Below are 26,687 nucleotides of genomic sequence, written 5' to 3'. Positions count from 1 at the left end.
AATGTCTGCAGGCTCACTTGCTATCCAGATGACTGGTTCAGGTCGCCAGTCTCACTGTGCGCTATGCCTTTCAAATTTGTGCCAGGCTCTGCAGTCCATTGCCAGGTTTCACTGAATCTAAATTCTGTCCTAATAGCCATCAATTCTAAGGCGCACAATTATTTTATGTACTTCTGAAAGAGAAAAAATAACACTGCCAATTAAGTCATGACACACCATTGATTGCTAAATGCATCTTAGTTCTAAACGTGTTAGCACGTGTAAAAGGTACATATTAGAATTGTGGAGATATGTGGTGTTTTGTTTAATCCTCACAATAACAGTATTGGTAGGTATCACCCCCTTATAAATCACTATGTCATGTTTTTTCAGAGTAGCTGTTATTGGGTATTCAAACCTGTGGTTTTGACTCCTCAAATGCTGAATTACACAGTACTATAATTTAGTTAATTGCCCTTTATTATTAAACATTTAGCTTATTTCTAAGAGTTTTCTTTTTCTCTTCCTTGTCATTTTTCCTTGTTTTTTTTTTTTAAGTACCACTTCAGAGAATATCTCTGTAGCTAAGCTTCTGATTATTTTAAGTATAGATGGCTAGAAGTAAGAAAAGTCTAAACATTCTTAAGACTCAATATACGCATATAGCCATGTTACTTTTCAAAACTGTAATACCAGTTTATATTTTTCACAACAATGCTTGAAGATGTAAGTTCCACCATAACTCCTTTGGCGTTGGTTATTACAATAAACTTTTTTTCTAATTCTGTAGGCAAGAACGTTACCTCATTTTCATTTGCATTCTTTGGATTATTAGATTGAAGACTTGTTCACGTTAATTTTTATAGGAGTTTATCATTGATGTGTAAGTTTCTGGAATTTTTTTGTTGTTATAAGTAAATTATAAAGTACAGATGTAATTATGCAGCCATCATGACATTTTTAATTACTAGATTTATTTTTCCCCTACAGTAGCATAATAGCCAGATTTTTAACTTTAAAAACTAATTGGTGTAGTTAGAAAAATTTTGGAGTCCTGTTGAATTTCTTATTTTGATCTGTGGCTCAATTGTGAATTTTTCTAGGTAAGATTTCATATTTAGAAGAATTAATGAACTTAATATGTATAATGTTTATGATCCTGTTAATGGTGGGATAAAATTGCTGTGAAACCTGATTAAGTCTCTGAAAAAATTTTAAATTGTAATGGTATATGTTTAAAATGTAAGAAGATGTGCTGTACTAGGTGGTAAAAAAAATTTTGGCCACTTAAGTAATAACACAAAGATTCTGTTAAAATCTTTCCCTCTTGATTTTATTTCATTAGTAAAAGTACTTCATCAAGGAGACTGATTTTTCAGCTGATATAAGAATGAAAAAAAATATTTTTCACCTTGATCTTTTATAAGGATCTGTTTGAATACTTGTGAAGTAGAAGCATTTGGGTTGAACGTTTAAAAAGATTTCTCTTGAGCCACACTACCTGCTATTTCTAAATGGCTTTCAGCAGTATATATTGAAGTGCATACTTGAATCCTTTTTAGGGAACAAAAAATTGATTATTAAGTAATATATATTAAATTGCAGACTTTTCTTGTGGCATAATATTTCTATCAGTGGGCTCTGATAGAAATCGATTATTGAAAGAAAGTTGAAGGGTTGGCACAGTTTAATGGGAAGCAAATGGATGGACAAAGGGGAGCCTTGTCCAGTGCTCTTTGTTAGGCGGCTATGGATGAGTCACTTAACTTTGCTCTGTCTTTGTTTTTGTATTTGGAAATTAACACAGTAACACAGGTCATTGATTGTTCATATTGTAGAAACAGTTAAATTCTGATATTCTGCTGAAGAGTTGGTCCACCAGTCACTATGGTTATTTGGTTCTTAGTTTTGGGTTAAGATGAATTTATTTCATGGCTTGATCCAATCTAGCATGTTTTAAATGATTTTGCTCTCTTGATGTTAATGGGGTACCTTGGATGATGATATGGGCTATCAGTATCTTGTTAACAAGGTAAGAGTAGATTATTCTCTAGAAGGTAGGTTGGACTGTATAATTATTTTTACAGAGTTAAAAAAGGAGAATTTGTGCCAGAGAAATTAAGATCCCAAACGTGTATTTTTGTCATGCCAAAAAATAACTACAGTGTTTTCTCTCAAGCTTTTTCAGAGTGGTAGAGCTTCTCTGAAGCTTCCTGAATCTTTCTACATCTGTTTCATCCAGCTGTTGAATCTTAGAATGTAGCATTTGAGAATACTGAAATAAAGCAAAAATGCAAAAGTTGTAGGACTTTTATGGGACTGGTACCATGTGGTGGGTCCAGTAAGTGAAGAATGATGGGCGGGAGTTCTGCTAGCTTTGGGTACTTACATTTTTCCTTTATTGTGCTTTTTCATTTATTGTATACATTTGAGTATTTCTGTTAACATTTCTGTGAAACTTATTTTCTTTTCATGATTTTAAAATTGAAAAGATACTGTATGATTTTACTCTACCCTGGAATTAAGCCTCTTTCCCCTTAGGGAACACATTCCCAGTTTTACAATGACAGTGAGAATACAAGTCAGCAAGACCACAATTCACTTACCTGAAATGCATTTAATGGCAGACTTTAAAAAATTAAGTTAAAAAACTCTTAAATAATGAATAATTGTGTTAATAAAGTATTGGGGCTTTTTAAAAAAACAATGATTAACATTTCAGATGTTGTGAAATTGTCAGATTAATAGGCTTTGCTTTGTGAAACATTCCCGATTGCAATGATGAAAATCATTAGCAGTGAGTTATTCTATAAAAATATTTTGTTTGTTAAACATGAATTTCTTGTTTGCATACATTTATCTCTTCTTTCTCTCCTGAGACTTCATTAAAATGATAGCACAGGAATAAAAAAAAAAGGTAGAAGTCTGTGGCAAAGAGATCAGAAGGAGGTAGTAGCAGATGAGGAATTTCAGCAAATTGGGATAAAGGAATATTATCTGACTTAGTTAACTAGAGGGATCTGTATTCTAAGTTCTTTCAGAGAAGAAAACCAACACGAGCAGATCAGACCAAACTGAAGGCTCCCTGCAAGGCTTCGGGTTTGGGGGTTTCAGTTAGTACAGAAGCTGAGGCTGAAGACTTGGCAGAAAACCGGGGGGCTTGACTGAAAGGCTGTGTGTGAAGAGGTGAGGCCCCCGGTTCCGTGACTGTTTTGCCAGAGACCAGAGGCCTTGTTTTCTGGAAAATGGCCCTTTACCAGAGTAAGATGAACAGATACTACCAGTGGGAACACGCCCACAGAAAGGCTGAGTGCTGCCCGGGTACTTGAGAATGAAGACTGCCTGCCGGGTGATGGTCTCGCTCTACAGAACTCCTGGTCAGCTTTTACATGCCTTGTAAATGTGAATGGAAAACGAATGTGTTGAGGAAAGCCTTCCCATGAAAGAGAAAGAGCAGAAACAATAGGAAAAAAAAAACCAACAAGAAGGAAACAAAAACAGTGGAGGGAAATTAGAAATGTGATTGTAGAAGTAGAAATTTCAACAGTAGGATTAGAAAGTCGAGTGGGGACATTTCCAAGCAGGTGGAATAAGGAGGTAAAGGAACGCATGATAGAAACGAGGAGTATTTGAGCAAACTCGGGAGCAGCATCAAGGTACAGAGCTGGCAGGATGAGGACAAGTTTAGATCCTTGATGCTTGCAGTTCAGAGGGGAGAAGAAAGAGGAGATAAGGGGATGGGGCATCTGAAAGGCAGAACAGTTGTGGATGCTAATTGTTACACCTTTAAAATCCTGAAGAAAAATGACTTTCATCCTGGAATTCAGTGTGTGCGTGTGTGTGTGTGTGTGTGTGCGAGCACACATTGTCTATCACTAGGTATGAAGGTGGACGTGAAAGGACTCCAGCGTGTACCCAGGAGGGAGGGTGAAGGGAGCCCGGGATGATGCTGGGTAGCGGGTCCAGCGGGCAGCTGGGCACGGGGGAGACGGGAGGGCAGGGCCCTGTGATGGTTATATAAGCCTTTTAAAATAGTATATTCGGCTTAAAAAAAAACCCCGTTCTTTTATCACTTTAATAAAAAAGTTAACATAAAGTGCATCTTCCTGAAGTGCTGTCAGTATTGAATAGGACTGTGAGACTGTAATTCACACCACTTTAAGTGAACAACTAAACGGAAGGAAAAAAAGCAGAGTGAAATCAGGGTGAGAAGCAGTTCTTTTCCTCATGAAGAGTACTCAGTAGTTCTATTGGATTCTATTCTAGGACAGTAATTCTTGTGAACTGAGACTAAATTGTAGCTGAGTTGAATTTTAATTGTTGAATAATTACTGTGTAATTATGTCCACAAGATGCATGCGATTATAAAAATAGTAACTGAATTCAAGAACTACTCTGACTTAAAGTTTTTGGACTCAGTTGACCGCAGTAACTAGGGACTTGACAAATCAAGTTGATACTGTAAAAACTCAAGATTGAATTTTGGTGTAGGTGGAAAGCAGCAGCTTTAAAGGAAACCATTCATAGCTATGTTGGAGTAAAGGCAAAATGCCCAAAGTGCAGTGGAGGAGAGGGTTTTCACTGGGAGATCTAATGAAGAAACAAAACAGCTTGCTTACTTTTAACTCTGTTTAGGAAAACTGAAGCCCTTTAACCCTGTAAGTAGCATTTCTTTGAGATGATGTCATGTTTTATGAGCTGGGAAGCTGCACGAATCTTTGGATCATATAATCACTATTTTACATTTTAGAGTGATTATTTTTGTTTGTGAAAAGTTAACTATCACATGCCTTGACAAAACCACTGTAGTTTCGTAACACACTTTGTATAAGGGATCACAGTAACATATAAATTGTGTTTGTCTCAAGTCATGCTCTGAAAAATCAAAAATCCAGGTAGATTTTTCCACTCAGAGAAATCCCAGTTATAGTGTTTGATTTATTTGGCCATGTATACTTTTTTTAAGTCAAAATCTACCTTTTAAAAAAATACTAACTTTCACCTAAACTCTGCCAACTGGTAAATCTTTGTGTTTTTATCCATGTTTTGAGAATCTATTGTGTTACCCTATTTCCTTAATTTTATTTATCCAGAACATTTGTGGGAAATGCTAAGTTGGATGGCCAGCAACGAATATATCTGATTGGAGGGGTATGTACAGTCCAACAGATTGTAACAATCAGTTTTCATTTAATTTTGTTTGAAACACCTAGTTGGTTACTAACCCTGTTCCCTCTGTCTGTTCATGCATTCACTAATTATTTACTGCTATCTGGTTTCTGTCCCGTTTTGTCATTCTCTCTGACACTGCCCTAATTGGATGTTTTTTTCCTCATTGTGTTGGATTCTCACACACAGTCTTTTCTACCAGAACACCGTGATCTTTCTAATATGCAAATCTAATTAGATGGCTCTCCGTTGCCTGTGGAATAAAGAATCAGAGTTAAGGCCCTTTATGCTTTGGCATGGATCTGCCTTTCTATCTTCTTTTTCCTTCTTCTCCTTTTCTATACACCCTCCAGCTTCAGTTTTGCATTTTTGAATTTCTCCTTTTGTTCTTTCATTGGTCTGGAATGCTCTTCCCTGATTCTCTATTTGTTGAAATCTTTGGACCTTCGAGACCCAGCTTACATCACTCTCTCTCTCCAAAGTCGAGGCCCCCTTGGTTTGACATCAGTCAGGTAGCCAGAGTCATCCTGTCTTAATGTTCCCATAAAAGAGTATTTTACTTTGGTCTCTTATTTGTGTAGGACAGCATGGCCAGGGAAGGACAAAGGTGTTTGTAGATGGGAGAGGGACAAAGATGATAGATCCAGGAGAAGCAACGTGAACATCATGAATGTCATCAGTGTTTGAAATGTTCAAATTAAGATTTCAGAAGAGTCTGAGCCCTAGGCAGTTACTAAGGCAGGCAAATGTAGACTTGTTTATAAAGCAAGAAAATCCTTGCTTTGGTTTATTCCCCTAATTTACTTACTAACACGTAAGGTCTGTGTAGCTTGGGGTTAGAATCTTCATCTCGAGGAATTAAGGTAGCCACTGTGTTTTGATTTTTGCCTGTTTTGGGGGCCTACGTTAGTGTCCTCGGATGGGGAAAAGGTGAGGAAAGAGAAGGTGGTGTAGACTAACCGTACCTACTTTAGGGCACTTAAGGGCAGTGTTGCGGGGCTGGATTTCTGACCACCCTTCCCCGCCTCCGCATTTGGATACCTGGGATGTTATCACTTTAGTTACTTTCCCCTGACCCTGCCGTGAAATAATTAGTTTGAATTCTTTACATGGCAATGGGAGATAACTTTGTAATTTGGGGAGTTGTTATTTGTACCCGTGTTTCGTTTTTAAGAAAAAAATGAGCTTTTGTTTATTGTTCAGGATGAGAACTACTCGTTTTCTTTTTTCTGGTGCTATGCCTGACACATAATAGGAGTTCAGTAAATTCAGTAGAATGTGTTTGTAATCAGGCCACTTCACGATTCGAAGGCCCCTTCAGACTCACTCGGGAGCTGTGTGATGTTAAGCGCTGAAGAGATGACATTTTGTAGGAAGCCATGTTTTTAACGTCTTTATACAGCCTCATCATCCGGTGGCTACCTCGCATAGTTAACGTTTAGGATAAGCATGGTTCCGCGCGTTATGAAAGTGAGACGAAGTGGAACTAGCTGAGTCACTCCGTGTTTTCTCTGGGCGCGGTTTCGGCATGGATTTGTCAGAGACTTAACATCTCAGTGCTCTGATGGTTGCCTGTCCTACTAGTGGTTGGTAGTCGAGAAAGAGAAATGGTTCCTGAAGTCCGTAAATAGTTTCCAGTTTGTCCTTCCAAAGCTGGTGAGATTCCTGTTAGGAGATATTATCGAACAGCATGGTTGACTCGTAGGCTCACACCTAGAAATCCTCGGATACTTGGTTGAGGACTAATTTTGTGAAAAAGATTTACTGATTCTCTTACACTTGCTGGCTTGCTTTTTTTTTTTTTTTTTTTTTAAACTCAAGTGTCTAAGGCATATTTACTCTATGACTTTAATTAAAAGTTAGAAACAGAATTCCTGCCCTGTTGAAAAACTGCTTTCTGTAAGCCTTTGTGGTCGTTAGGAACATTCTGTCGTGACCCAGCTCGGTCAGTAACGAGCTCACCTGCGTCAAAGGATGCTTCCTATTCCCATGGCCTGTGGAGCGGTGGGAGTGCCTTGCTCACAGTGACATTAACCACCTTCTTCCTGGATTCTTGTTTGCTTCCTGTTGAGTCACGTGAGACGTGTGACATCAGCCCTTAACTTTAACCAAAGAAAATTGAGAATGAGCGTGAGGCCGAACAAGATGTGAACGGGTCAACACACAATTCAGAAACACATCTCATGAGGTGTGTTCCCTGATGAATCAGGAGGGGCAGGGACCTGGGAGCTGCTGAAAAGGTGCTGAGGCTCCCGTCTCAAGGGCCCTCAGGCACAAGTGGATCTCCTTAGTCTGTCTTCAGTACTTCAGGAAGCCTGGTGGCAGGTTTATATTTGCTGTGATGGAACTGGTCACTGAAGTGTCCCGTTTCTTTGTTTTTGGTTTCTCATCTCACCGCAGTAACACTAGCTATTTTTATAGGTGGCAGGACCGTAGAATTAGTCCGTTTAACAGATACCTGTTTTGTGCCAAGCATTGTTCTGGGCATCTGGGTTCATAGCAGTGAATAAAATGAAGTCCCTGGACTGAAGAAGCTTATATTCTAAATAACTAAAACACATAGTAAGTTTGCCAGATGTTAGTAGCAAGGCTGGGGAGAGCGTTAAGTTGTGCTGGTTTCGGGGGGATGGGCGGGCTTTCTGTTTTCGGGAAGCTGATGCAGGAAGCCTCCCTGAGAAGGTGACAGTGGAGCCAGGTCCCGAAGAAGGTACGGAGAAAACTGTCTTGCAGGCAGAGGGATTGCATCGGTAAATACCAGAGGCCTGAAACACAGGCGTGCCTAGCGCGTTTAAAGAACAGCACGGAGACCATCGCGAATGAAGTAAAGTGAGGGGGCGCTGGCGGGGCGGCATCAGAGGGGTTGGGCCGGGGAGAGCGTCTGTGAAGGGTCTGCGGGCCCCCGGGAAGCCGTGGGCTTTTATGTGAGTGAGGAGGGCGGCAGTGGCTTAGGTTGTGCCAGGGTCAGATTGACGGCTGTACCGGCCCTGACTGCGCGGACCAAGGCGGAGCAAGGGAGGGCAGCCAGAAGCCGCTGTGGGATCTTGGTGAGGGACGGGCAGTGCGGCCGACGGTTGGGTTCCCTGGTCGGGCCTCTTCAGGTTCTGGAGAGAATTTGAAGGTGGCGCCAAGAGGATTTGCTGAAGGACTGGATGCAGCCCGGGAGAGGGAGAGGAGGCTGGAGGATGACTTCACAGGTGTTGACGCGTACAAGCGTGAGGATGAAGTTGTCGTTGGATGAGAAGGGGGGAACCAAGCGAGGAAGGCGCAGGAAGGGGAGCTTGGGGGCCGTCGCCGCCTCCTGAAGAGTGGAGCGGAGCATTCCCTGAGCTCGAGGCAGCTGCAGTTCAGGCCAGGGGAGTCAGCTGTGGGCAGCACCCGCATGTGGGTCGCGCTTAAAGCCGTAGGACTGGATGCGACAAGACCAGGTGGAGAGAAGGCCCGGGGATTGATCCCCCAAGAGTTTCTGATGGTGAAAAGATCAGGGGAATGCAGCCAGGGGAGCTGAGGCGATCCAGGGAACAGACCGGAAGAGTGAGGGATCCTGAGGTCCCTGGAGGAGCTGCTTCAGGGCAGAGCCCTCAGCTCTTGTCAGCTGAGGCTGCTTACTTGAGGAAGCCGGGGACTGAGACCCGCTCACATGACTTAGCAGTGGGGAGGAGGTCGCCGGAGGCCCTGAAGGGTGGGGATGCAGGCCCCGTAGGCGTGGGTTCAAGAGAGGACAAGAAGGGAGGAAATGGAGGCAGTGAGTGGGAAAGTAGTCCACCGGTGAGGAGGGGAAGTGGGTGACGAGAGGAAGGGGGAGGGAAAGAAGCAGAGATGGATGTTGCTGGAGCGCTGTCTTTGCGTGGCCCGAGGGGGTAGGATCTGGGGGGTAAATACAGGGATTGGTCTTAGGTATGAGGAAGGCCCGCTTGGCCTCAGAAATAAACAGGGGAGCAGAATACATGGACACACGTACAGACTGGTAAGTTGTGGTGATGAAAGCTCGAGGAGTACTTGGTTACTTTAAAAAGTGAGAAAATTTGAATTTTTACGGATAGTTTGGTAGACAGTTCGGTAGATACAGATAGTTTGGTCGACACTGTCATCAAAGCACGTTGTAGAGTGGGGTTAAATAAATTAAATTTGAAAAGAAATTTGAAAAGACAGTTTGTTTCTCATTTTGTAGACTATCTGAACATTCTTATTGCATATTTTTATTGATAGGTCAGTTCAGAAAGAAACAACAATGTAAAAATATCTCATAACTGCATCAATAAAGTGAGAAATTCCAACAACAGCCTCCAATCCCTTTCGTTATCCCCGATTCTCAGCTGGTCATTTAAATGCAGTATTAACTGGGAGACAGAATTACCCCCACGTATCATCAGGTTTACCTTGCAGCACAGAGCACCCAAGCCAAAAACTTCTAGTTTGTGCTTGCCTGTAATCTACCCATGAAAGAATTTAAATCCAAGTCAAGACTTTACACATAAGAAATAATAAACATTTTAATGTTTATGAAAGAAGTGGTAAGAGGGCTTTCATAAAGCCTTTACAGATCTTTTAACCTTCATTGATTTCTTATGCCATTAAAGCATAGGTTAGGACAGCAGAGCATTATACAGCTGGGGTTTTTTCCAGATCTGGTGACAAATACAAACCGCTGTGTGCACAGGAAGCTTGAAGCAAAGCTGTGCAGGGCAGTGCAGTGCGGTGATGATGAGTTTGGACTCGGGGTCACACAGGATTCATATCTCGCCTCTACACTCATTTCTCAGTTGTCTCTATATGGGCAACTTGCCCAAACTTCCAAACCTCACTTTCAAAACGGGGACGGTAGCTGCCTCCCAGAGCTGTAAACATGAAGCGAGGTAACATGTCGGAGTGTTTTAGTGTGACGCCTGTACATAGCGAAGATCTGTGAAATGTTGTGAATCTGTGGTTTCCTTTGACCACTTGAATGAACTCCATCCCAGCTGTGAGAAGAAAAGTCACTGTGCCTTCAGTCCCTGTTCTGAGTGATATATGTGTGCACATACCCGCACACACAACCCAAGTTAGTACAGTTAAAAACAAAACAAAACCTTAGTCTTATAAATGACGTGAGAACTTCATTGAATATCCTGGATTATATTGGCTCATTTATGAAAGAATGATAGAAATGACAGTGGAGCAGCGCCTTCCACCCTTCCTTTTTAATTAGTGTCTCTCCTGGTTTATTCCTCCTAATCGTAGCATTTGAGAAGTTTGTTGGTTGGTTTGTTTAACGAGTTCCTACCTCAGGAGAACTCTGTGGCCTGAATTGGATTGGACTTGGGACCACCTCTTAAAACGGACCCTGCCGCTCAGAGGTGAAAATATTCACCTCCTGTTTTGGGACATCTTAGGAGAGTTCAAATGCCAGAGATGTCACAGATGTGTTTAAAGGCCCAAGGATTGTTCAAACTTCTTATCACCTTGATTGATGATAGTGTACAGTCTAGACTGGTTTTGATCACACACAGACCTTTGGTTCCTGACAAATTTGAATAACATTGAACTGGGGCCTGCAGTTTGAGCTGCAGAATGTTTCGGTTTGAGCAGAGTAGGGCCATTTTACACAGGCGGGGTCATCCCGGAGAAGAGGCCTTTCTTTGGCTTGAAGACCAACGTGGTTTCTTGAAATCTGATTGCTCTTTTCATTAGCCCCTTATTGGGAGGTTAACATGGTCCCTTGGTGGAGAAAATGAAGAAGTCTTCAGTCTTTTACAAACTCCTCTTTTGAAAGACCAGCAAACTTTTAGATCTAGCACTAATTATCCAGGGAAGGTCTGGATGTAATCATTGGATGATAAATAAAATCTTATCATTAGTCACAGGATGTGGAAAATTTAAATCACCGGGCATAAATTAATATCTTGCTGTGATATTCTGGTATTTTAACATCTGTAAAGGAAATTTTGAGCTTCTGAAGTAAACTGGGATGTTTAGTCTCTGAATAATACAGAACTTTGTTTAGGATGATCTAAGCTGTGGCCAGGTTATCTTGGTATATAGGTTGTCTGCATGTATTATTTGAATTATGTCTAAATTCAAATCTGTTTTGTGATAGTAATTTATGTAGGAGCTTATAGCTTAAATATAGTTATGATTTCTGTAAAACCTATAAGAAAATCATATAACCAGTTCTCATAATTCAGATTATATGTATTTGGAGTAATTGGCCTGATTGTATCAGTTTTCAGATCATCTTATAAAATACCTTAAATATTTAATAACCATATAATAAACTTATTAATGAAATATTTGCCTTATTTTTTATCCTCTTTTTTTGTTAGCTAGTTCATCTTAGCTATACCAGTTAAGCTAGTTAACCGTGGTGTTCTGAGGCTGTTTCGGAAGAGTCAGGTTGTGATGGGCTTAGCTTGAAACACCAGTGGATACATTGGGCTTTCTGAAGTTACATTTGGAAGTACAACATAACCTTTGTAAAAACGGTCACTCATTAGGATCGCTCACTAGGCTGTGATTAGGTCACTCGTTACGCTCTGATGAACTGGACCTAGTACTACCGAAATCTGAAGGAATGTCGTAGCTGGTCTAGACATTGCTCCTTTTGTATGTCTTCCACTAAAAAACATTAGAGCTCTGTATTTTCTTGTCGATATCTAAGCCTAAAAAACAGTAGCTAGCACTTAGTAGGTACTCAGTGAATACACGTTGAAAAAGTGAGTGAATACCAAAATTACTTCTTAATTGAATTCAGGTAGTCAGGTTTTAGAACTTATCTTTAGATGCCTTCTTATTTTATTTCTTTGTCAGGAGTTTGTATTTAGTGGTAGGTATTTCCTCCCCGTTGTTAATGAATATTTATTGCCGATAATATCAAGACGTTCACAATCAATTTTAATATGAATGTGTTGCAGTGAATGTGTAATACCGTATTATGGCAGTTATGTAATTCCCATACTTTATTACTAGCTGAACAAGGTTAACTGGGAAATGTTTTCTAGGAAGGCCTTTTACAAGGTAATTTAGTGACTAAAGGGAAACCTGCTGAAATATTTTTGAGAATTTTGGTGTACAAGTAAGTTCTTAGGGAACTGAAACACTCAATGAAAGATTGTGCTAGGTACACACAAAATGCACCAGCCACTGGCCAACGGTTACCTGGTGCCCAGTTTTCTCACAGCGTCTGGACACCTGGGAAGCTAATAGCCTTCAGGATACACTGATACAGATGAGAGAAGTTGCCAGTTTCAAGCTTGCGTGCCAAAGGTGCACATAACATTCTTTTGATCAACAGGGCCGGGGCCTGGCCAGATGAAAGAGTAGTCCTTTTAAAAGGCAAATTTGATACATCTACACAGCTCCCTTACCCCCAGTTAGAATTTAAGATCCTGGAGGGCAGGGATTTTTGCCAGTTTGGTTTACTGCTCTATTCCAAGTGATTGTTTTCCTGTTGGAAGGCTCCGTGAGGCCAACCCATGTCTTTTTTTTTTTTTTTTTTTTTTCCGGCCTATCATTGTATCTTTAGCAGCTAGCAGTATGTGTTATATACTAGGTGGTCAAATAAATACTAGTTTACAGAATGAATGACTGTGGAAGGCAAGTCTTATAAGGGTTCTTCCTTCCCTGTTTAATGCTTTTTCCTTGCTTTCTTGGTATCTTATGCCAGCTCTTTCAGCTCAATTCTAAATTAACTTTAGCTAGTACTCAATTTCTAATACCCTAGCTAATAAAAACAAGGCATTGTCATCTATCACAATCACAAGTTTCAAAGGGTAATCTTCGAAGGTGATGGCGGCATGGCGGGTGATGGTTCCTATTTGGTGGGCTGTGTCTACACGTTCAGCTCCGGGTACACGGTCCCTTTTGGGATCATCTCTGGAGTTGCCGAGAAAAAAGGACACGGATGTGTATGTATTTGTCACCCTGGCCTCCAGTACGTTTGCCCTCCAGGGAGCCTCTTGGTGATCAGCTTTTCGCTTTTCAACAAAGCCTAAATGAAAGTTCGCATCGTACCTCTGACAGGCTACAGATTGCGTTTCTATCGACTGCTATAGTGCTTACTTTAAAAATATCAGCTGTCAGTTAAATGCTAAAAATGAGATAATTTTCAGTTGATGATAGCGTATTATAGAGCATTCCCTCTCTTCCTGAATAACTTAAGGAATTTCCAGAATTTTAAATTTGCTTAGCCAGCCCCAGAGCTTATCATTTTTTTCTTTTTATTGCTGCAGTGCATATGTAGTCAGCTCTTAATGTGTTTATGGTTTCTAGTACAGTAGCACCTGTTTAACTGCTCTTCCTGTGCAGACCTGCTTCATATGTATGAGTGTTGCTTGTATGGGTTTTCTGAATGCTTTTATGGGGACAAATAGTAATATGTCAAAAGAATTTTCTTTTGTGGAATGAATAAATCAGACTTCATTAATGAAGGGTAATTTATGTTATAAATAATTAGGATTCCAAAACTAATTAAATGAAGCCTTATTTTAAAAGAGGTTTTATTTTCGTGAAAGCCTTGCACTCAGTAGAAGATAATCTTTAATTTAATAGAGGGGGGAGTGAGTGTCTACCAGCTCCTCCAGGTACAAGTTACATCATCGACTCAGAGTTACAGAAAGATAAGTTCAGATCAGAATCTGGGCCAGACTGGCCTAGTCCAGAGGCAGTGGGTGTGTTTGATAGTGGTGTTCACAGTGGCTCTTCTGGGGTCATACTGCTCCAGTTTGAACTGGTAATTTGCCTAAGTGCCGAGTTCTAGATTGGAGATCATTTTCCGTCAGAATTTTAAAGGCATTGCTTTATCGATTTCCTGCTTTCAGTGTTGCTGAAGCCATTTTGATTCATGATCCTTTGGATATGACGCATGTTTTTTCCCCCCTTTTTCTCTCATTTCTCTGAAAATGTGCAGCATCTTCTATTTCTGGTGTTCTGACATGTGACATGTTGTCCTTTTGTCTGTCCTTTTCCAGTTATTGTGTTGAGGACTTAATGGGCATCTTGGCTAGACTCTAGAGAATCATGCCTTTCAGTTCTGGTGAATTGTCTTTGGATATTGGAAAGCTTTCTCCCCTCTGTGTTTTGAAGGGAACAGGATGTCTGTTTTACCTGGTATTTTGATGCTGAATCTTTTTACTTGTCTCATTTTTATATCTGTTTTTCTTCTACTTTTTCTTTTTTTGCCCTCCACTTTCTAACTCTTTTTTTTTTTTTTCTTTCTTGGCTTTCTGAAAAAGATAGTCTCAAATTTATTTTCTGTACCTTCTAGTGAATATTTCATTTCCGCTATCACGTTCTTAGAGAAAAATTATTCTGACACTTGTTAAAATGACAAAGACGCCTTTATTCATGACTATTGCAGTAGGAGTGTATTAGCCTGCTTGGGCTGCCGTAATAAAATACCATAGACTGGGTGGCTTAAACAGCAGACATTTATTTTCTCACAGTTCTGTGGGCTGGAAGTCTGAGATCAGGTGCCAGCATGGTCAGATTCCGGTGAGGACTCTCGTTCTGGGTTTCAGATGGCTGCCGCTCTGTGGGCCGCTCTCGTGGCCTTTCCCTATAGTGTGTGCATTGAGGTAGAGAGATGTCTCTCTTCCTCTTTTGGTAAGGCTACCAATCCTATTGGATTAGGACCCCACCCTTATGATGTCAGTAGCCGTGATTACCTCCTGTCTCCAAATACAGTCACGTGGGCGATTACAGCTTCAACATATGAATGTCTGGGGGGGACACAATTCAGTCCATAGCAGACACATACACTCAGCCTATAACAAAGGGGTGTTACAATAGGGAGAACGAGTGGGCTCCACTTTGAATGCAGCAAAGACAGCTGGGGATTTATAGCCAGTGAGCAGAGTGCAGGGGTCAGCGGATGAAAAAGACTAAGTGGAAACAGCACAGGTAGGGGATGCTTGCTCAACTGACTTAAAGAGATTCTTTTTGAAGGCAGATTAAGGATTTATATACCGAAGGTAGGGGATGAGGAACTTGATAAGATATCAAGGGTGAGAGAATTTCTCTAAACCGGCTTAGCAGGATCCTTGCTGAAACTGGCCTCTGTAGGCCGAACAAGGACAGCACAGACTCGAGGGCCTAGCGGAGGCCTCGTCAAGAAGAGGGCTCAGAGGAGCCTAACTGAAGCTCGGTCAGGAACGGAGTTCTGCCAGCACGTGGCAGTTTCGGTATGCACAGCCTCAGTCGTTCCTGGTGTCTCTCTTTCCGGAGACCCTCAGTCTCCTTCAGAGAATAACCTCTAGGTTTCTGTTGGGGTGATGGTGGGAGGGAGGTGGCGTTTGCCCAGCTGTGTGCCGTGTGTGCGGCTGGCGTTGGGAAGTCTTTTCCTCAGACAGCTTTCCCCTAGTCTCCCTGATGCCAGACTCCTCTTTTCACCCTTGCTTCGGTGGTGTAACGGTGGGTTATCGTTCCTCTTTCCCCATCCCAGATTTGGGGTTTGTCTCTTAGGTTTGCTAAGTCAGTTAGCACACCGGCCGCTCGCTTCCCAGCTTCCAGAATGTCGTTGCTGTCGTCTCCTCTTGGGCTCTCCCCCTCCTTGTGCAATGATGTCTTTAATTTAAAGACTCTTTTTACTGTAGATTTAGGGGTTTGAGGAAGGAGCAGCGTTGGATGTGTAGCTTTAAATCTGGTATCTTAACTGGGGAGCTGCAGCAAGTGTTTCACAATGGGAAAACAATTTAAATAGTTCAAGGAAATTTGATGTTCTTTTCTGACTTTGTGGGTTTTGCTTCACTGTGATTTTTTTCTTCAGATACCTCATGATTTCTAAACGATCCCTCATGACTATTCCATAATTTCCCTTTGTATTTAGAACTATCACAAGACCGTTTACTTGAAATTTAGTGGTGGCTTCGAACAAGGGATATGGGGGACTGTAAGGGAAGAGGTGTCGCTAGCATCTGTTGGGTGCCATTAGAATGGGGATCTCAGTTTTACGTCACTTAATCCTCATAGCAATTCTGTAAGGTAAGTGATATTGTCACTTATGGGTAAGGATAAAGATAATGATCAGGGAGATTAAGTAACTTACTTAAGAGCTAGTCAGACAGTGGTGGAGCTTAATTTCAAGCCTAGGTTTTAAGACCTTTCAAGTCTTTCTAGGAGAGCATCTCCTTTTACTCCTCGCAAGCTGTGTGAACAGTTCATTCAGTCACTCGGTGAAGGTTGGGTAGCCTGCTCCGTGCTGGGCCTTGGCGACACGCGAGGGCTAGGCCATGCCCTGACACAACAGGAATGTCACGATCAGACTTACCTTCAGTAGGATTTCTGGTGATCTGTGCATACTGGCAAGAGTGGGCAGGTGGCTAAGTTAATGACAGGAGTCCTGGTAAAAGGCCATGTTGGTTTTGACCAGGAAGGCAGAGCAGATCCAGGGAAGTGGGTGGATTTGAGATACCCTGTTGGAGGTTAGGGGGCCAACAGGATTAGGGGGTGAGAGGGGTTTGGAAGGAGCGGGAAGAATTGAGCATGACTCTGGGTTTGATTTGAAATGAACGGTGTTGGTGCCTTTAGTGATGCAATGAATGTGGTGGAGCAGAGTAATGATATAATGACAATGTTGCATCTGTTAGATGTCTCCATGAGGAGGTGTCCAGTATGCAGGTTAAACACCTGGGAGCTCAGTGGTGCTGTATAGGCCGGAGGGATCAATTTGGGCATCACTTATATATAGATTCTATTTAAAGCATGGGACAAGATACGATTATTTAGGGAAGGTGTGATATATAGATTCTATTTAAAGCATGGGACTAGATACGATTATTTAGGGAAGGTGTGATATATAGATTCTATTTAAAGCATGGGACTAGATACGATTATTTAGGGAAGGTGTGTGGATGTAGGTGTGTGAAGGTGTGGTAATGCAGCTCTGAAGCAGTGTTACTCATTCACTTCTGTGGAGAACCCTCAGTTAATTTCTCAACCCTGAATGGCACTGAAACCTAGTCGCATTTACTGCGTGGGGACAGCAGAAGCCATCCTGTAGCCATGGCATGGAAGACATTAACTAGCAAGCACGTTGCAGACTTGCCAATAGTTAGCAGTGTTTAGATTGAACTATATACCAGACATCCTTGTCTAACGTGAGAGACTAGGCCTGATGGAACGTCCATGTGGGAAATCCCAGAGCTGAGGACGCCACACAAGAGGCGAGTTACGGCACATGTGTCTTCTTCAAGTGTAGATAAGTAAGGAAAAGTAAGTTCCCGCTGAGGTGCCGAAACTAGGACATCTGGGATCACTGACTGGGTGATTCATTATAACACGTTAGTCTCACAGAATCCAAGCTCATTAAAATTAAATATTTTATATGTTACGGACCCTTTGGGATACTCTCAAAAGACAGAATGGTAAATGTTAGGTCTGAGAATGCCAAGCACGAAAGCAGCTTTCTAGGAATGCTTGAAAAACTAGCCTAGAGTTCAAAATAGGCAAAACCTGGAAACAATATAAACGTTCATGTCCAGGACAGCAGGTAGACACCTGTGCATGTGATTCAGTGGGTTAGTGTACCCAGCAGCTTGGCTGAACGTCAGAACATTTTGTTGAATGAGAGAAGCCATACACAGAAGCATGCGTACTTAATGGTGGGTGCCTCTGGAGGTAGGGATTGACCAGAAGGAGGCACAAGGGAACTTTCTGGTGAGATGGAAATGTTCTGTCTGTTGATTGGGGTGTGTGTTTGAACGGGTATGTCCAGGTATGGAAACTCATCAACTTGTAACCTTAGAATTTGTACATTTCATGGTATGTAAGTTTTATTACCTCAGTAAAAAAATAAGAAGACGACAAAGCAGTATGCCCAGTGGTTCTGTGGGTCTCCCTCTAGGGAGCACAGGGGTGGGGCATCCGTGTAGTCTCAGCTTGTCAGGGAAAGGCTTCCAGAGGAAGTAACCTCTCCTGTGTCTCATTTTTATCCCTCAGGGTCTAAGATAGACTTATTGTTCAAGTCTTAGCCAACTCCACACAATAACGTCTCCTCTTCGGATGACTGTTTAATTTATTGTGCAATCGGGAATACTTCAGGCAGCAAAAAGGAGTGCTAGTATAAGTTACAGTGGGCAAGAGGTAAAAACTGTGACCATTGGCTCTCTCTTTCTGCGCTGCTCAAAGTGTAGCTGGTTCTGACTGCAGTCACCACCGAAGGAAGACGGTGGCAAAGCAGGTGTTCCCGGCGGGTAGAGCAGCCTCTGCTTGGTCCCCCTGTACAGGTGGTACAGGGGTGGGTGCAGCGGGATGGCAGGGGGTGGGGATTACCCCTGCAGGGGTGCTCGTGTGTTTCTAAGAATCGCGATTTACATGTTAACTGAAAAAAAGATTGTTATCTTTTTTCATTTCCAGAGTTACTCACGTTGCTTTGTTCGTTCCTTTGAAACAGGAGATAGTGGATAGCTCCCTTCAGAAATGGAGGACGGGAAGCCCGTTTGGGCGCCGCACCCTACGGATGGATTTCAGATGGGCAATATCGTGGATATTGGCCCTGACAGCTTAACGATTGAACCCTTGAACCAAAAAGGCAAGGTAAGAAGTTTCTCAGAAAGATTTCAGAATTTGATTTGTGTCTTTAGGTATCTCCCTTTTTCAATGAGGTAAGTATTTTTTTAGCACAGTATAGGGGAAAGCAGTTTTCTGGTCAGTGAATCCTACTTTTCTCCTGAGTTGTGTGATTAAATCAGAATGCATACCCTACGGGGAAAATGGTGTCCCATCGTAAAATCAGACAGTAATTTAGTGGGCCTTTCATTAGCATATTCTTAAGAATAAATAGCTATATGACAAAATATAAACAATAACATTTTTAATTCCTTAAGCCATATAACAAAAGTTATGAATATATCTGTGATGTATTCAACATGTTACCAAGTAAAAATATAAAAAGTGAATGGGATTATGTTATGAAATTTTGCTTTTTGTTTTTTAGCTTCCGGATAATTCTTTTTTTAATCTTTTTTAATTGAAGTATAGTTGATTTACAATGTTGTGTTAATTTCTGCTGTACAGCAAAGTGATTCAGGTATACACATATACACACTTTTTAAAATATTCTTTTCCATTATGGTTTATCACAGGATATTGACTGTGGTTCTCTGTGCTGTACAGTAGGACCTTGTTTATTTATTTATTTATTTTAAAGTTTATTTATTTTATTTTTGGCTGCGTTGGGCCTTCGTTGCTGTGCATGGGCTTTCTCTAGTTGCGGCGAGCGGGGGCTACTCTTCATCGTGGTGCGTGGGCTTCTCATTGCAGTGGCTTCTCTTGTTGCGGAGCACGGGCTCTAGGTGCACGGGCTTCAGTAGTTGTGGCTTGCGGGCTCTAGAGAGCGGGCTCAGTAGTTGTGGCGCACGGGCTCAGTTGCTCTGTGGCATTTGGGATCTTCGCGGACCAGGGATCGAACCCATGTCCCCTGCATTGGCAGGCGGATTCTTAACCACTACGCCACCAGGGAAGCCCGGACCTTGTTGTTTATCCATTCTATATATAATAGCTTACATCTGCTGTTAATTATTTTTTAAAAAGCTTTTATATTTACTTAAATTTATTATCATGTGATTGTAGTAAAAATATTTCTATTAAATAAAGATATTTAAGTCTTAAGCATAACCGTCTGTTATTATTTTTGTTGTAATGGTACTTTTTAAAACATAAAAGCATACTTTAATTTTGTACACATGGTGTCTATTTCCTTTTAGGCTTAGACATAGACTAGACAATGTAACAAAATGAAAAGTATGGGGGAAAAGTGACCTGGAGTCTTTTCAGCCTTCATGGGGACTGTAGGGCCTACCTATTTTGTGGGAGAGCTTAACACTTTTCAGTTTAATCAGTGTTCCCCTTAAGCAGGACTTCTGACTAAATTAAATTTGTTGATGTCATTTCTGTTTACTTTAGACTCTGCCAGGGTTCATGAATAATTTATGTTCTACTGATACATGGTTAACTAATGCCATATGACTGCCATCCTTCTGGGAACCTTAGAAAAACAAGGTGGATCTCTCATGAGGTCTGTTCACAGAGAAAACTATTCTGTTACTGTAAACAACCCAGGAACCTAAATGCATAATATATAATGTGCCATGTTAGCGGCGGCCAATTAAAGATACCCTCAGGAAAGAAAAGACAAAGTGTTTCTAGTTTTTCCTCTTATTAACAAGTACCTATTTGTACTTACAATGCAGTACATGTTCTAAAAAAAGAAAGAATTTAAAAAAAGAAACTCAATTATTTTTATTTATTTGAAGCTGTAGGGGAGGAAAAATTTTCCTCTACCCTTTTGGGTCTCTGGCTGGGCCTGAAAATTAAATCGACATAAGACACATCCACAGTAGGAAAGCATACGACTCTTATCAGATTTTTACATGTACACAGCAGCCTTCACAACAGAATGAAGAATTGAAGAAGTGACCAGAGCAGGAAGCTTTTAGACAAAGAAACAATCCATTTGTGAAGAATTGATAAGGCACGGGGGTCTGGGCTAGGGGTGGTAAATTGTAGAGAAGTGGTTAGGAAGGTAAGGGTTACTCTGGCAAGACTAGGTTTGTTTGCACAGATTTCTCTTGGTCTCCATTCCCTCCGCTGGTGATAAGAATGTCTTCTTTCCTCCTGGTAGAGCGAGGGCACCTTGCACGCGGGAGTTTTATCTCCTGCTCTCAGGAATAAAAAGGGTCAGAGTGCCCTTCTTACATCTGTTGTTTCTCAAGGGCCTTTAACTCAAGATAATCAGTATGCCAAAGTAGCATGTTCTGGGGTGACAGAAATTTAGTGAGCCTTTCATTATCTTTCGAAGTCTCCTTTCATTTTTGTTTAACGTATCTTATAAGCACAGTAAATCAAAAGCCCCAAATGAAATGAAAAGTGTATTTCCTAGTTATATTTCGTTATATGTATTCTCTTATATCCATAAGTAACAAAATAATTCAGTTCAGGGATAGAAGAAACTTTATTTACGGGTGTACGCTTTTTTATAGTTTTAAGTATTTTGTGCTTTCAGCTGTGCCTTATTCGTATTAATCAGGTGCCCACACAGAACCAATAAAAACACTTAAAATTCAAATTGTGGCGTCATGAAAACTTTATGGATCGTAGATTATTTATAAACTAAAGTTGAAGCTTCTTTTCACAAAATCTTTTTGAAAGTTAACCAATTCTCAGGGATTTCTTTTCATCTTAATCCCCTCCCTGCCCCCACTTTCTGATCAGGGTCTTAGTAAATTGTGAAGTGTCATAACAGCCGTGTGGTTAAAAAGATCCGTAAGAGAAGCAGTCTTTTGTGTAGATGATTCATGGAGTAGAGATCATCAGTGTTTAAAAATGAAGGAAGTGCGTGAAGCAACGGACAAGTCAAGTGGATCTGTTTGCTGATACAGTAGAAGCATAGAAGAGGGAGTGATGAGCTCTAGTGGGGAACCTGTCTTTGTTGATGGCAGTGCCTTTTAAAGTTTGTCAGCCATGGGCCCGTCATAAGAAATAGATTTGAAATCACATTAGGTATACGTATTATTCATGTGTGTGTACTGACAACAAATAGACTTTACGTGTCAACAAGTATGTGCATCGTGTGTGTGTGTGTGTGTGTATTCAAATGCAACATCCTTACCGTCTGTGATGCATTCTGATATTTTCTAATATCTTTTATTCTGCTAAAAATGCCATCTTGAACCTCTCAGTTGATTTCATGTTCCATATTCGCAGCTGACTGGCCTGCAGGCTAAAGCCCTAAACCCATGGCATTTAAGGGTCTACCTTTCCTTTTCCCTGTCTGTGTTGCTCGTCTTGTCTTTTGTCGACCAGCAGTCTCCCCCTCATTCTCTTGCCCTTATGCTGAGTCTTATGTGTCTTTCTCCTCCTCTTCCAGCCTTCCTCCCAGGGTTTATCAGGTCCTCAGGGAGCCAGGTGGTGCTGGGCTCTGTGTGTCGCCACTCACAGTACTCCTTTTGCCTGGAATGCCGCTCTCCGCAGCTCTGTGCCTATTTAGCAAATATTCATCTCTCAGGAGCGACTGAGGTCACCTCCTTTATGAAAGTTTTCCACAGATGCCCTGTGTCTTCTTCCTCCTCCCATGCAGCAGAGTTTACCGTTGATTACTCTTTGCTTTGAGGAGTGGTATACCTTCTTCGCCTCCCATAACGCTATTGGAGACATTCGTTTACATTTCTCCCCTCCCTGCTAGACTGTAATCTTCTCAAGTGCAGGCGCTATTTTCTTTGTCCATGTTGTCACGGAGCTGGGTGCACTGTGTTTGCTGGGTGGTAGGTGTTTACTGTGATCTCTTGATAGGAGAAAAAGCCTCCTTCCTCTAAGAGAAAACAGTTGCCTTAATGAAACAGATTTCCTCCTTCTCACTGAGTAGGTAGTAGAGGGGAGAAGAAGATGGGGGCTGGTGATCATTTGGGGGGGTGAAAAAGGATCTAGAGAAACAATTTTTTAGACTCATTACAGGCCTTTCAGCCCCAAGATTATTAACCTTCCCATTCTAGGAACTCTGTGTTCTGCACCCCATTTATGGAGCTAACACCTGGGGTCTGGGGAGGCTTTAGCCCCATTGCTGAGGCTGTGAAAGTGGCACGTAGATCTGTGACATTAGCGGTGATTTCTGAACGTGTTTTTCCTGTAGAATCATTGTTATAAATTGTGGATTGTTTTATAGTACCATAATACACTTAATGTACGTTATGGACTAGTTCTGAACTTGTGATTTATCCTTTAAACCTTTCCTCGTTTATTAACGTTAAGAACGTGTGTAGTGGGTTCCAACTAATTAACTTCTAGAGTTTTCAGGGCATAACAGTTTTCTAATTTGGGTGTGACTTTGAATTGAGGTACAGCAGTAGTAGCCTGGATTTTCCTCTGTAAACTATAGCAGTAGCCTTGCCTTATACTCTTGCATATATATACATATACAGACCTGCAAGTATTCTAAAATAATTGAACAGGTTTTCCTTAGAGATTGGTTTGCTATGGATGGAAGCTTCAACCACAGGAGTAATTGTAATTGTTTGAGAAACAGAAATGTATAGGTAACTATTAGAATGGCATGGAGAAAATTTAATTCTCTTTCGATGTAATTTGAGATCATTTCTTCTCTCTTACAAGATACTATCTTAATTCTAGAGTTTCTACCATAGTATTCAAATGATATAATAAACACCAGCTTATTCATGGATATCTGTATTGTTATGGACCTAATAGTTTCGGATACTGTTTATATTTTTGACACATTCCTGTACAGGAATTTGTGTCTAATGTGTTTTACTCAGACAAGAGCATTAATGAAATTATGGTCTGTTGGTATATCTGATTGATTGATTGGATGTTACTTTTTTCCTTTTTTAAAACAATAAAACTGCTGTATACATAAACATTAACATTTTTATTTTTTTTAAAAGTTGTTCAACAGCATACCTGTGTAGACGTAATATACTTCTTGTTTTGTCCCACTCTAGGTGTTCCAGCACAGGTTTTGTTTTTGTTTTATTGACTTCCATTATTGATTCCATGTTCATAGTAATAATGGATAATATGTTTGAGTAATGACTTGTTAAGTAGTAGGATCTTGTATTACATTTTAATGAAGAGCATATCGTTGCCATTATTTTCAATGTATGCAGTCAGTTAAGCTCCTTTACCTTCCTTATTATTTGTAAGCTTCTAGTTTAATGAGCTCTTGTTTTGTTTTTCAGACATTTCTGGCTCTCATAAACCAAGTGTTCCCTGCAGAAGAGGACAGTAAAAAAGATGTGGAAGATAACTGTAAGTGTCAATTTCAAAAGTAGTTCTCATCATAGAAAAGGAAACTGTTCCTTCAAAAAATATATGAGTGATTATATTACAGGGCACACTGTCCTTGTTCAGAAGAAATGTTGCCTTTTGACCTGAAGGTTCCTGTGAATGGAGGAGCCCCACAGTCCTAGATGCGTTGTTCTCTCACATTTGCACTTTGGTGAAGGGGTCTCTCCTGAATATCTTTTTGGTGTTATCTCAGTTGTGTAAATACAGGGAATGGTAATCATTTACTGACTATGAAGCCTGAACTAAAGATCTCTTGGTTTTATGGGGTTTTGTTTTTTGTTTTTTGAACCTCTGAATCATCTGGAATCAGAAGATTTTTATTGCTGTATATGTGGTTCAATAATTTGGAAGTTGAGTCAGGAGGACCCATTTAGGGTCACCCTTTGAAGGAAACAAACATTAAAAAGAATACTACGTAATAAGTACCAATTGGAAATTGATTTCAGAACATTGGACTAAAGTGCAGCATTAATTTGACTTATCTAGAATAATCTAGAATAACTATCTTAGAATTTTTGGTGAAAAAATACTGTATCCAGAGCAATAGGCCATGTTTATTCTTAACATTTTCAAGGTAAAGCGGTAATCGTGTTTCATTTTTTATGTGGCGATATTTAAGAATCACGTCCAGCTGTCATGGGTTTCGTTAAATGTATCTGGCATTCAAAACTCTGCAATTAAAGAAGAGAGGTAGGAGAAAGGAATATATTTTGTCCTTATTGGTTTTCTCTGGAGTTCGCATTTAAGTAAGCCTGTAAGATCCGCCCCCCATGTGACGTGGAATACAGGAGTAATGGGGGAGCCCCGAGTTCAGATTCTCACTGTGCCATTAGGAAGCTGTGTGCCCGCAGGCAGTTTCTCTCTCCCCTTTGAGCTTCTCGTCTGGAAAACAGGAGTAATGATTTTTATGTTTCATGCTTAGAGATGATACATTTAAAATGCTTGGTGCAGTGCCTGACCTCTAACAGCCTCTCAATAGATGGTATCTGTTGTTATTAGGTGTAAGAGACTGGGAGAAAAAATGTGGCGCTCCCTTCCTTTCCAAAACTGCTAAAGAGTTTGTCTGATGGGATCATATTTTTCTGAACAGCAATCAGAACAACAACAAAAAGGAACGAGATTCTGTCGTATCTAAAATAAGAGAAAATTCTTTTCTGTTAAAACTTGCTAGGGTATGCAGAATTGGAATCAGTCCTTTTCATATATCAAAATAATGTTTTCTGGTTTTTATATCCACGTAGAGCTAAACATAATAAATGATGTTGAATTACTTTTAATCCATTTCTTGAATATTTTAAGCAGTCTCCCTCTGATTGTTTCATGGTGGTGGACTCGTCTGACCGTTTAGTTTTCCCGATCTTAGTGGAGACTTGCCGCTTCTTGTAGGTGTTGACTCTGGTGATGCCAGACGGCAGGAATGTTGCTGAGGATGTCACCTGTCCTCACCACACAGTAGTCCAGCCCTACTTGATGTCCCCTTTCTGAAACCACATCATGAATGCAGCTCTAACTGTTGAGTTTAGAATGCAGGTTTTCCAGCGAAAGTGGTTCCATCACTTATTAGTTTAGTCCTTTTGCCTGAGGCTTGGCTGCCCACTACACCACTGTCCTCCGCCAAGTGACACATGACGTTGTTTGCTTGGGTCTCACTTGCGTATTTCTAAAATCCTTTCCTCTTCTCTGTATCACGGTAATAATGTGATGATTAAGAGCTTGATGTCGGGGGCTTCCCTGGTGGCGCAGTGGTTGAGAATCTGCCTGCTAATGCAGGGGACACGGGTTCGAGCCCTGGTCTGGGAAGATCCCACATGCCGTGGAGCAACTAGGCCCACGAGCCACAACTACTGAGCCTGCGCTCCACAACAAGAGAGGCCGCGATAGTGAAAGGCCCGTGCACCGCAATGAAGAGTGGCCCCCACTTGCCGCAACCAGAGAAAGCCCTCGCACAGGAACGAAGACCCAACACAGCAAAAAAAAAAATAATAATAATAATAATAAACTCCTACCCCCAACATCTTAAAAAAAAAAAAGAGCTTGATGTCTATAGAGCATCCTGAACTATGTGATAAAGGTTCTGTTGAAACAGACACACGAGTGGACTTCTGATAGTGCCCTCATAATATAGCAAAATTTATTACCTAGTTTCAGCTCCAGGTTTTCTATGTGAAGGGTTGTATGTGTGGAGTTTAGTCTGTTAACTTTGCCTTCTTACTTGACTCTTGAGGATTAATGCCAGAATAGGAAAATAGTTCAGGGATGTGAGGTTGGTAATTAAAATAAGCATTTTTTTGGTGCTAATTTTTAAGCTACTGTTACTTACATGGCATATGATAATCTTCATGAATGATCACCGTTAGAAGTCGAGAATAATAAAGTGTAAACTATAATATTGGAAAGAATCCCCATAGTTGCCCGGTTCACTCTCTTTTTCAGTAATGGAATGACTTCTACAACAATGTAACGATAGAAGTGATTGACTTCTATTGCCTTGAAGTTGTTTGTGGGTTCTTTTTCTTTTTCTCTCAGTGAGCCAGGACTGTAACAAATAAGCAGAATCTTAAATGCTTAGATAACTCCCTAGTCAGATTCCTAAATTTAAGGATTGAGTGATATCTAGTCTTCATTAGAAACTTTTGGTGTCTTCAGTATATATTAATTATACCAGAATTCTTCTTACAGAGTTTATAAAGAAACAAAGACGTTCATTCTTTTATTATGTCTTATTAAAAAGTTTTTAATATCGAGTGTATAGTCAAATCTATGAATAA

General features: G+C 40.8%; 1 protein-coding gene across 7 annotated transcripts in view; it reads left to right on the top strand.

Moving 5' to 3' along the window:
* Nucleotides 1-26,687, top strand: part of MYO6 (myosin VI) — a 115,057-nt gene that overhangs the window by 6,862 nt on the left and 81,508 nt on the right. For 6 of the 7 annotated variants that reach the window (XM_065889166.1, XM_065889165.1, XM_065889161.1 and 3 more), the window contains exons 1-2: nt 18,538-18,654; nt 23,811-23,880. In XM_065889166.1, the coding sequence (XP_065745238.1) occupies nt 18,538-18,654; nt 23,811-23,880 (187 nt within the window). Of the gene's footprint in view, nt 1-18,511; nt 18,655-23,810; nt 23,881-26,687 lie in introns of those variants that run through there. The other variant, XM_065889167.1, reaches the window with a different exon arrangement.

Source organism: Phocoena phocoena, chromosome 12 (assembly GCF_963924675.1).
Source record: "Phocoena phocoena chromosome 12, mPhoPho1.1, whole genome shotgun sequence".
Taxonomy (NCBI): domain Eukaryota; kingdom Metazoa; phylum Chordata; class Mammalia; order Artiodactyla; family Phocoenidae; genus Phocoena; species Phocoena phocoena.
Note: the sequence above shows the minus strand (reverse complement) of the source record. Positions and strands in the feature narration are given on the sequence as shown.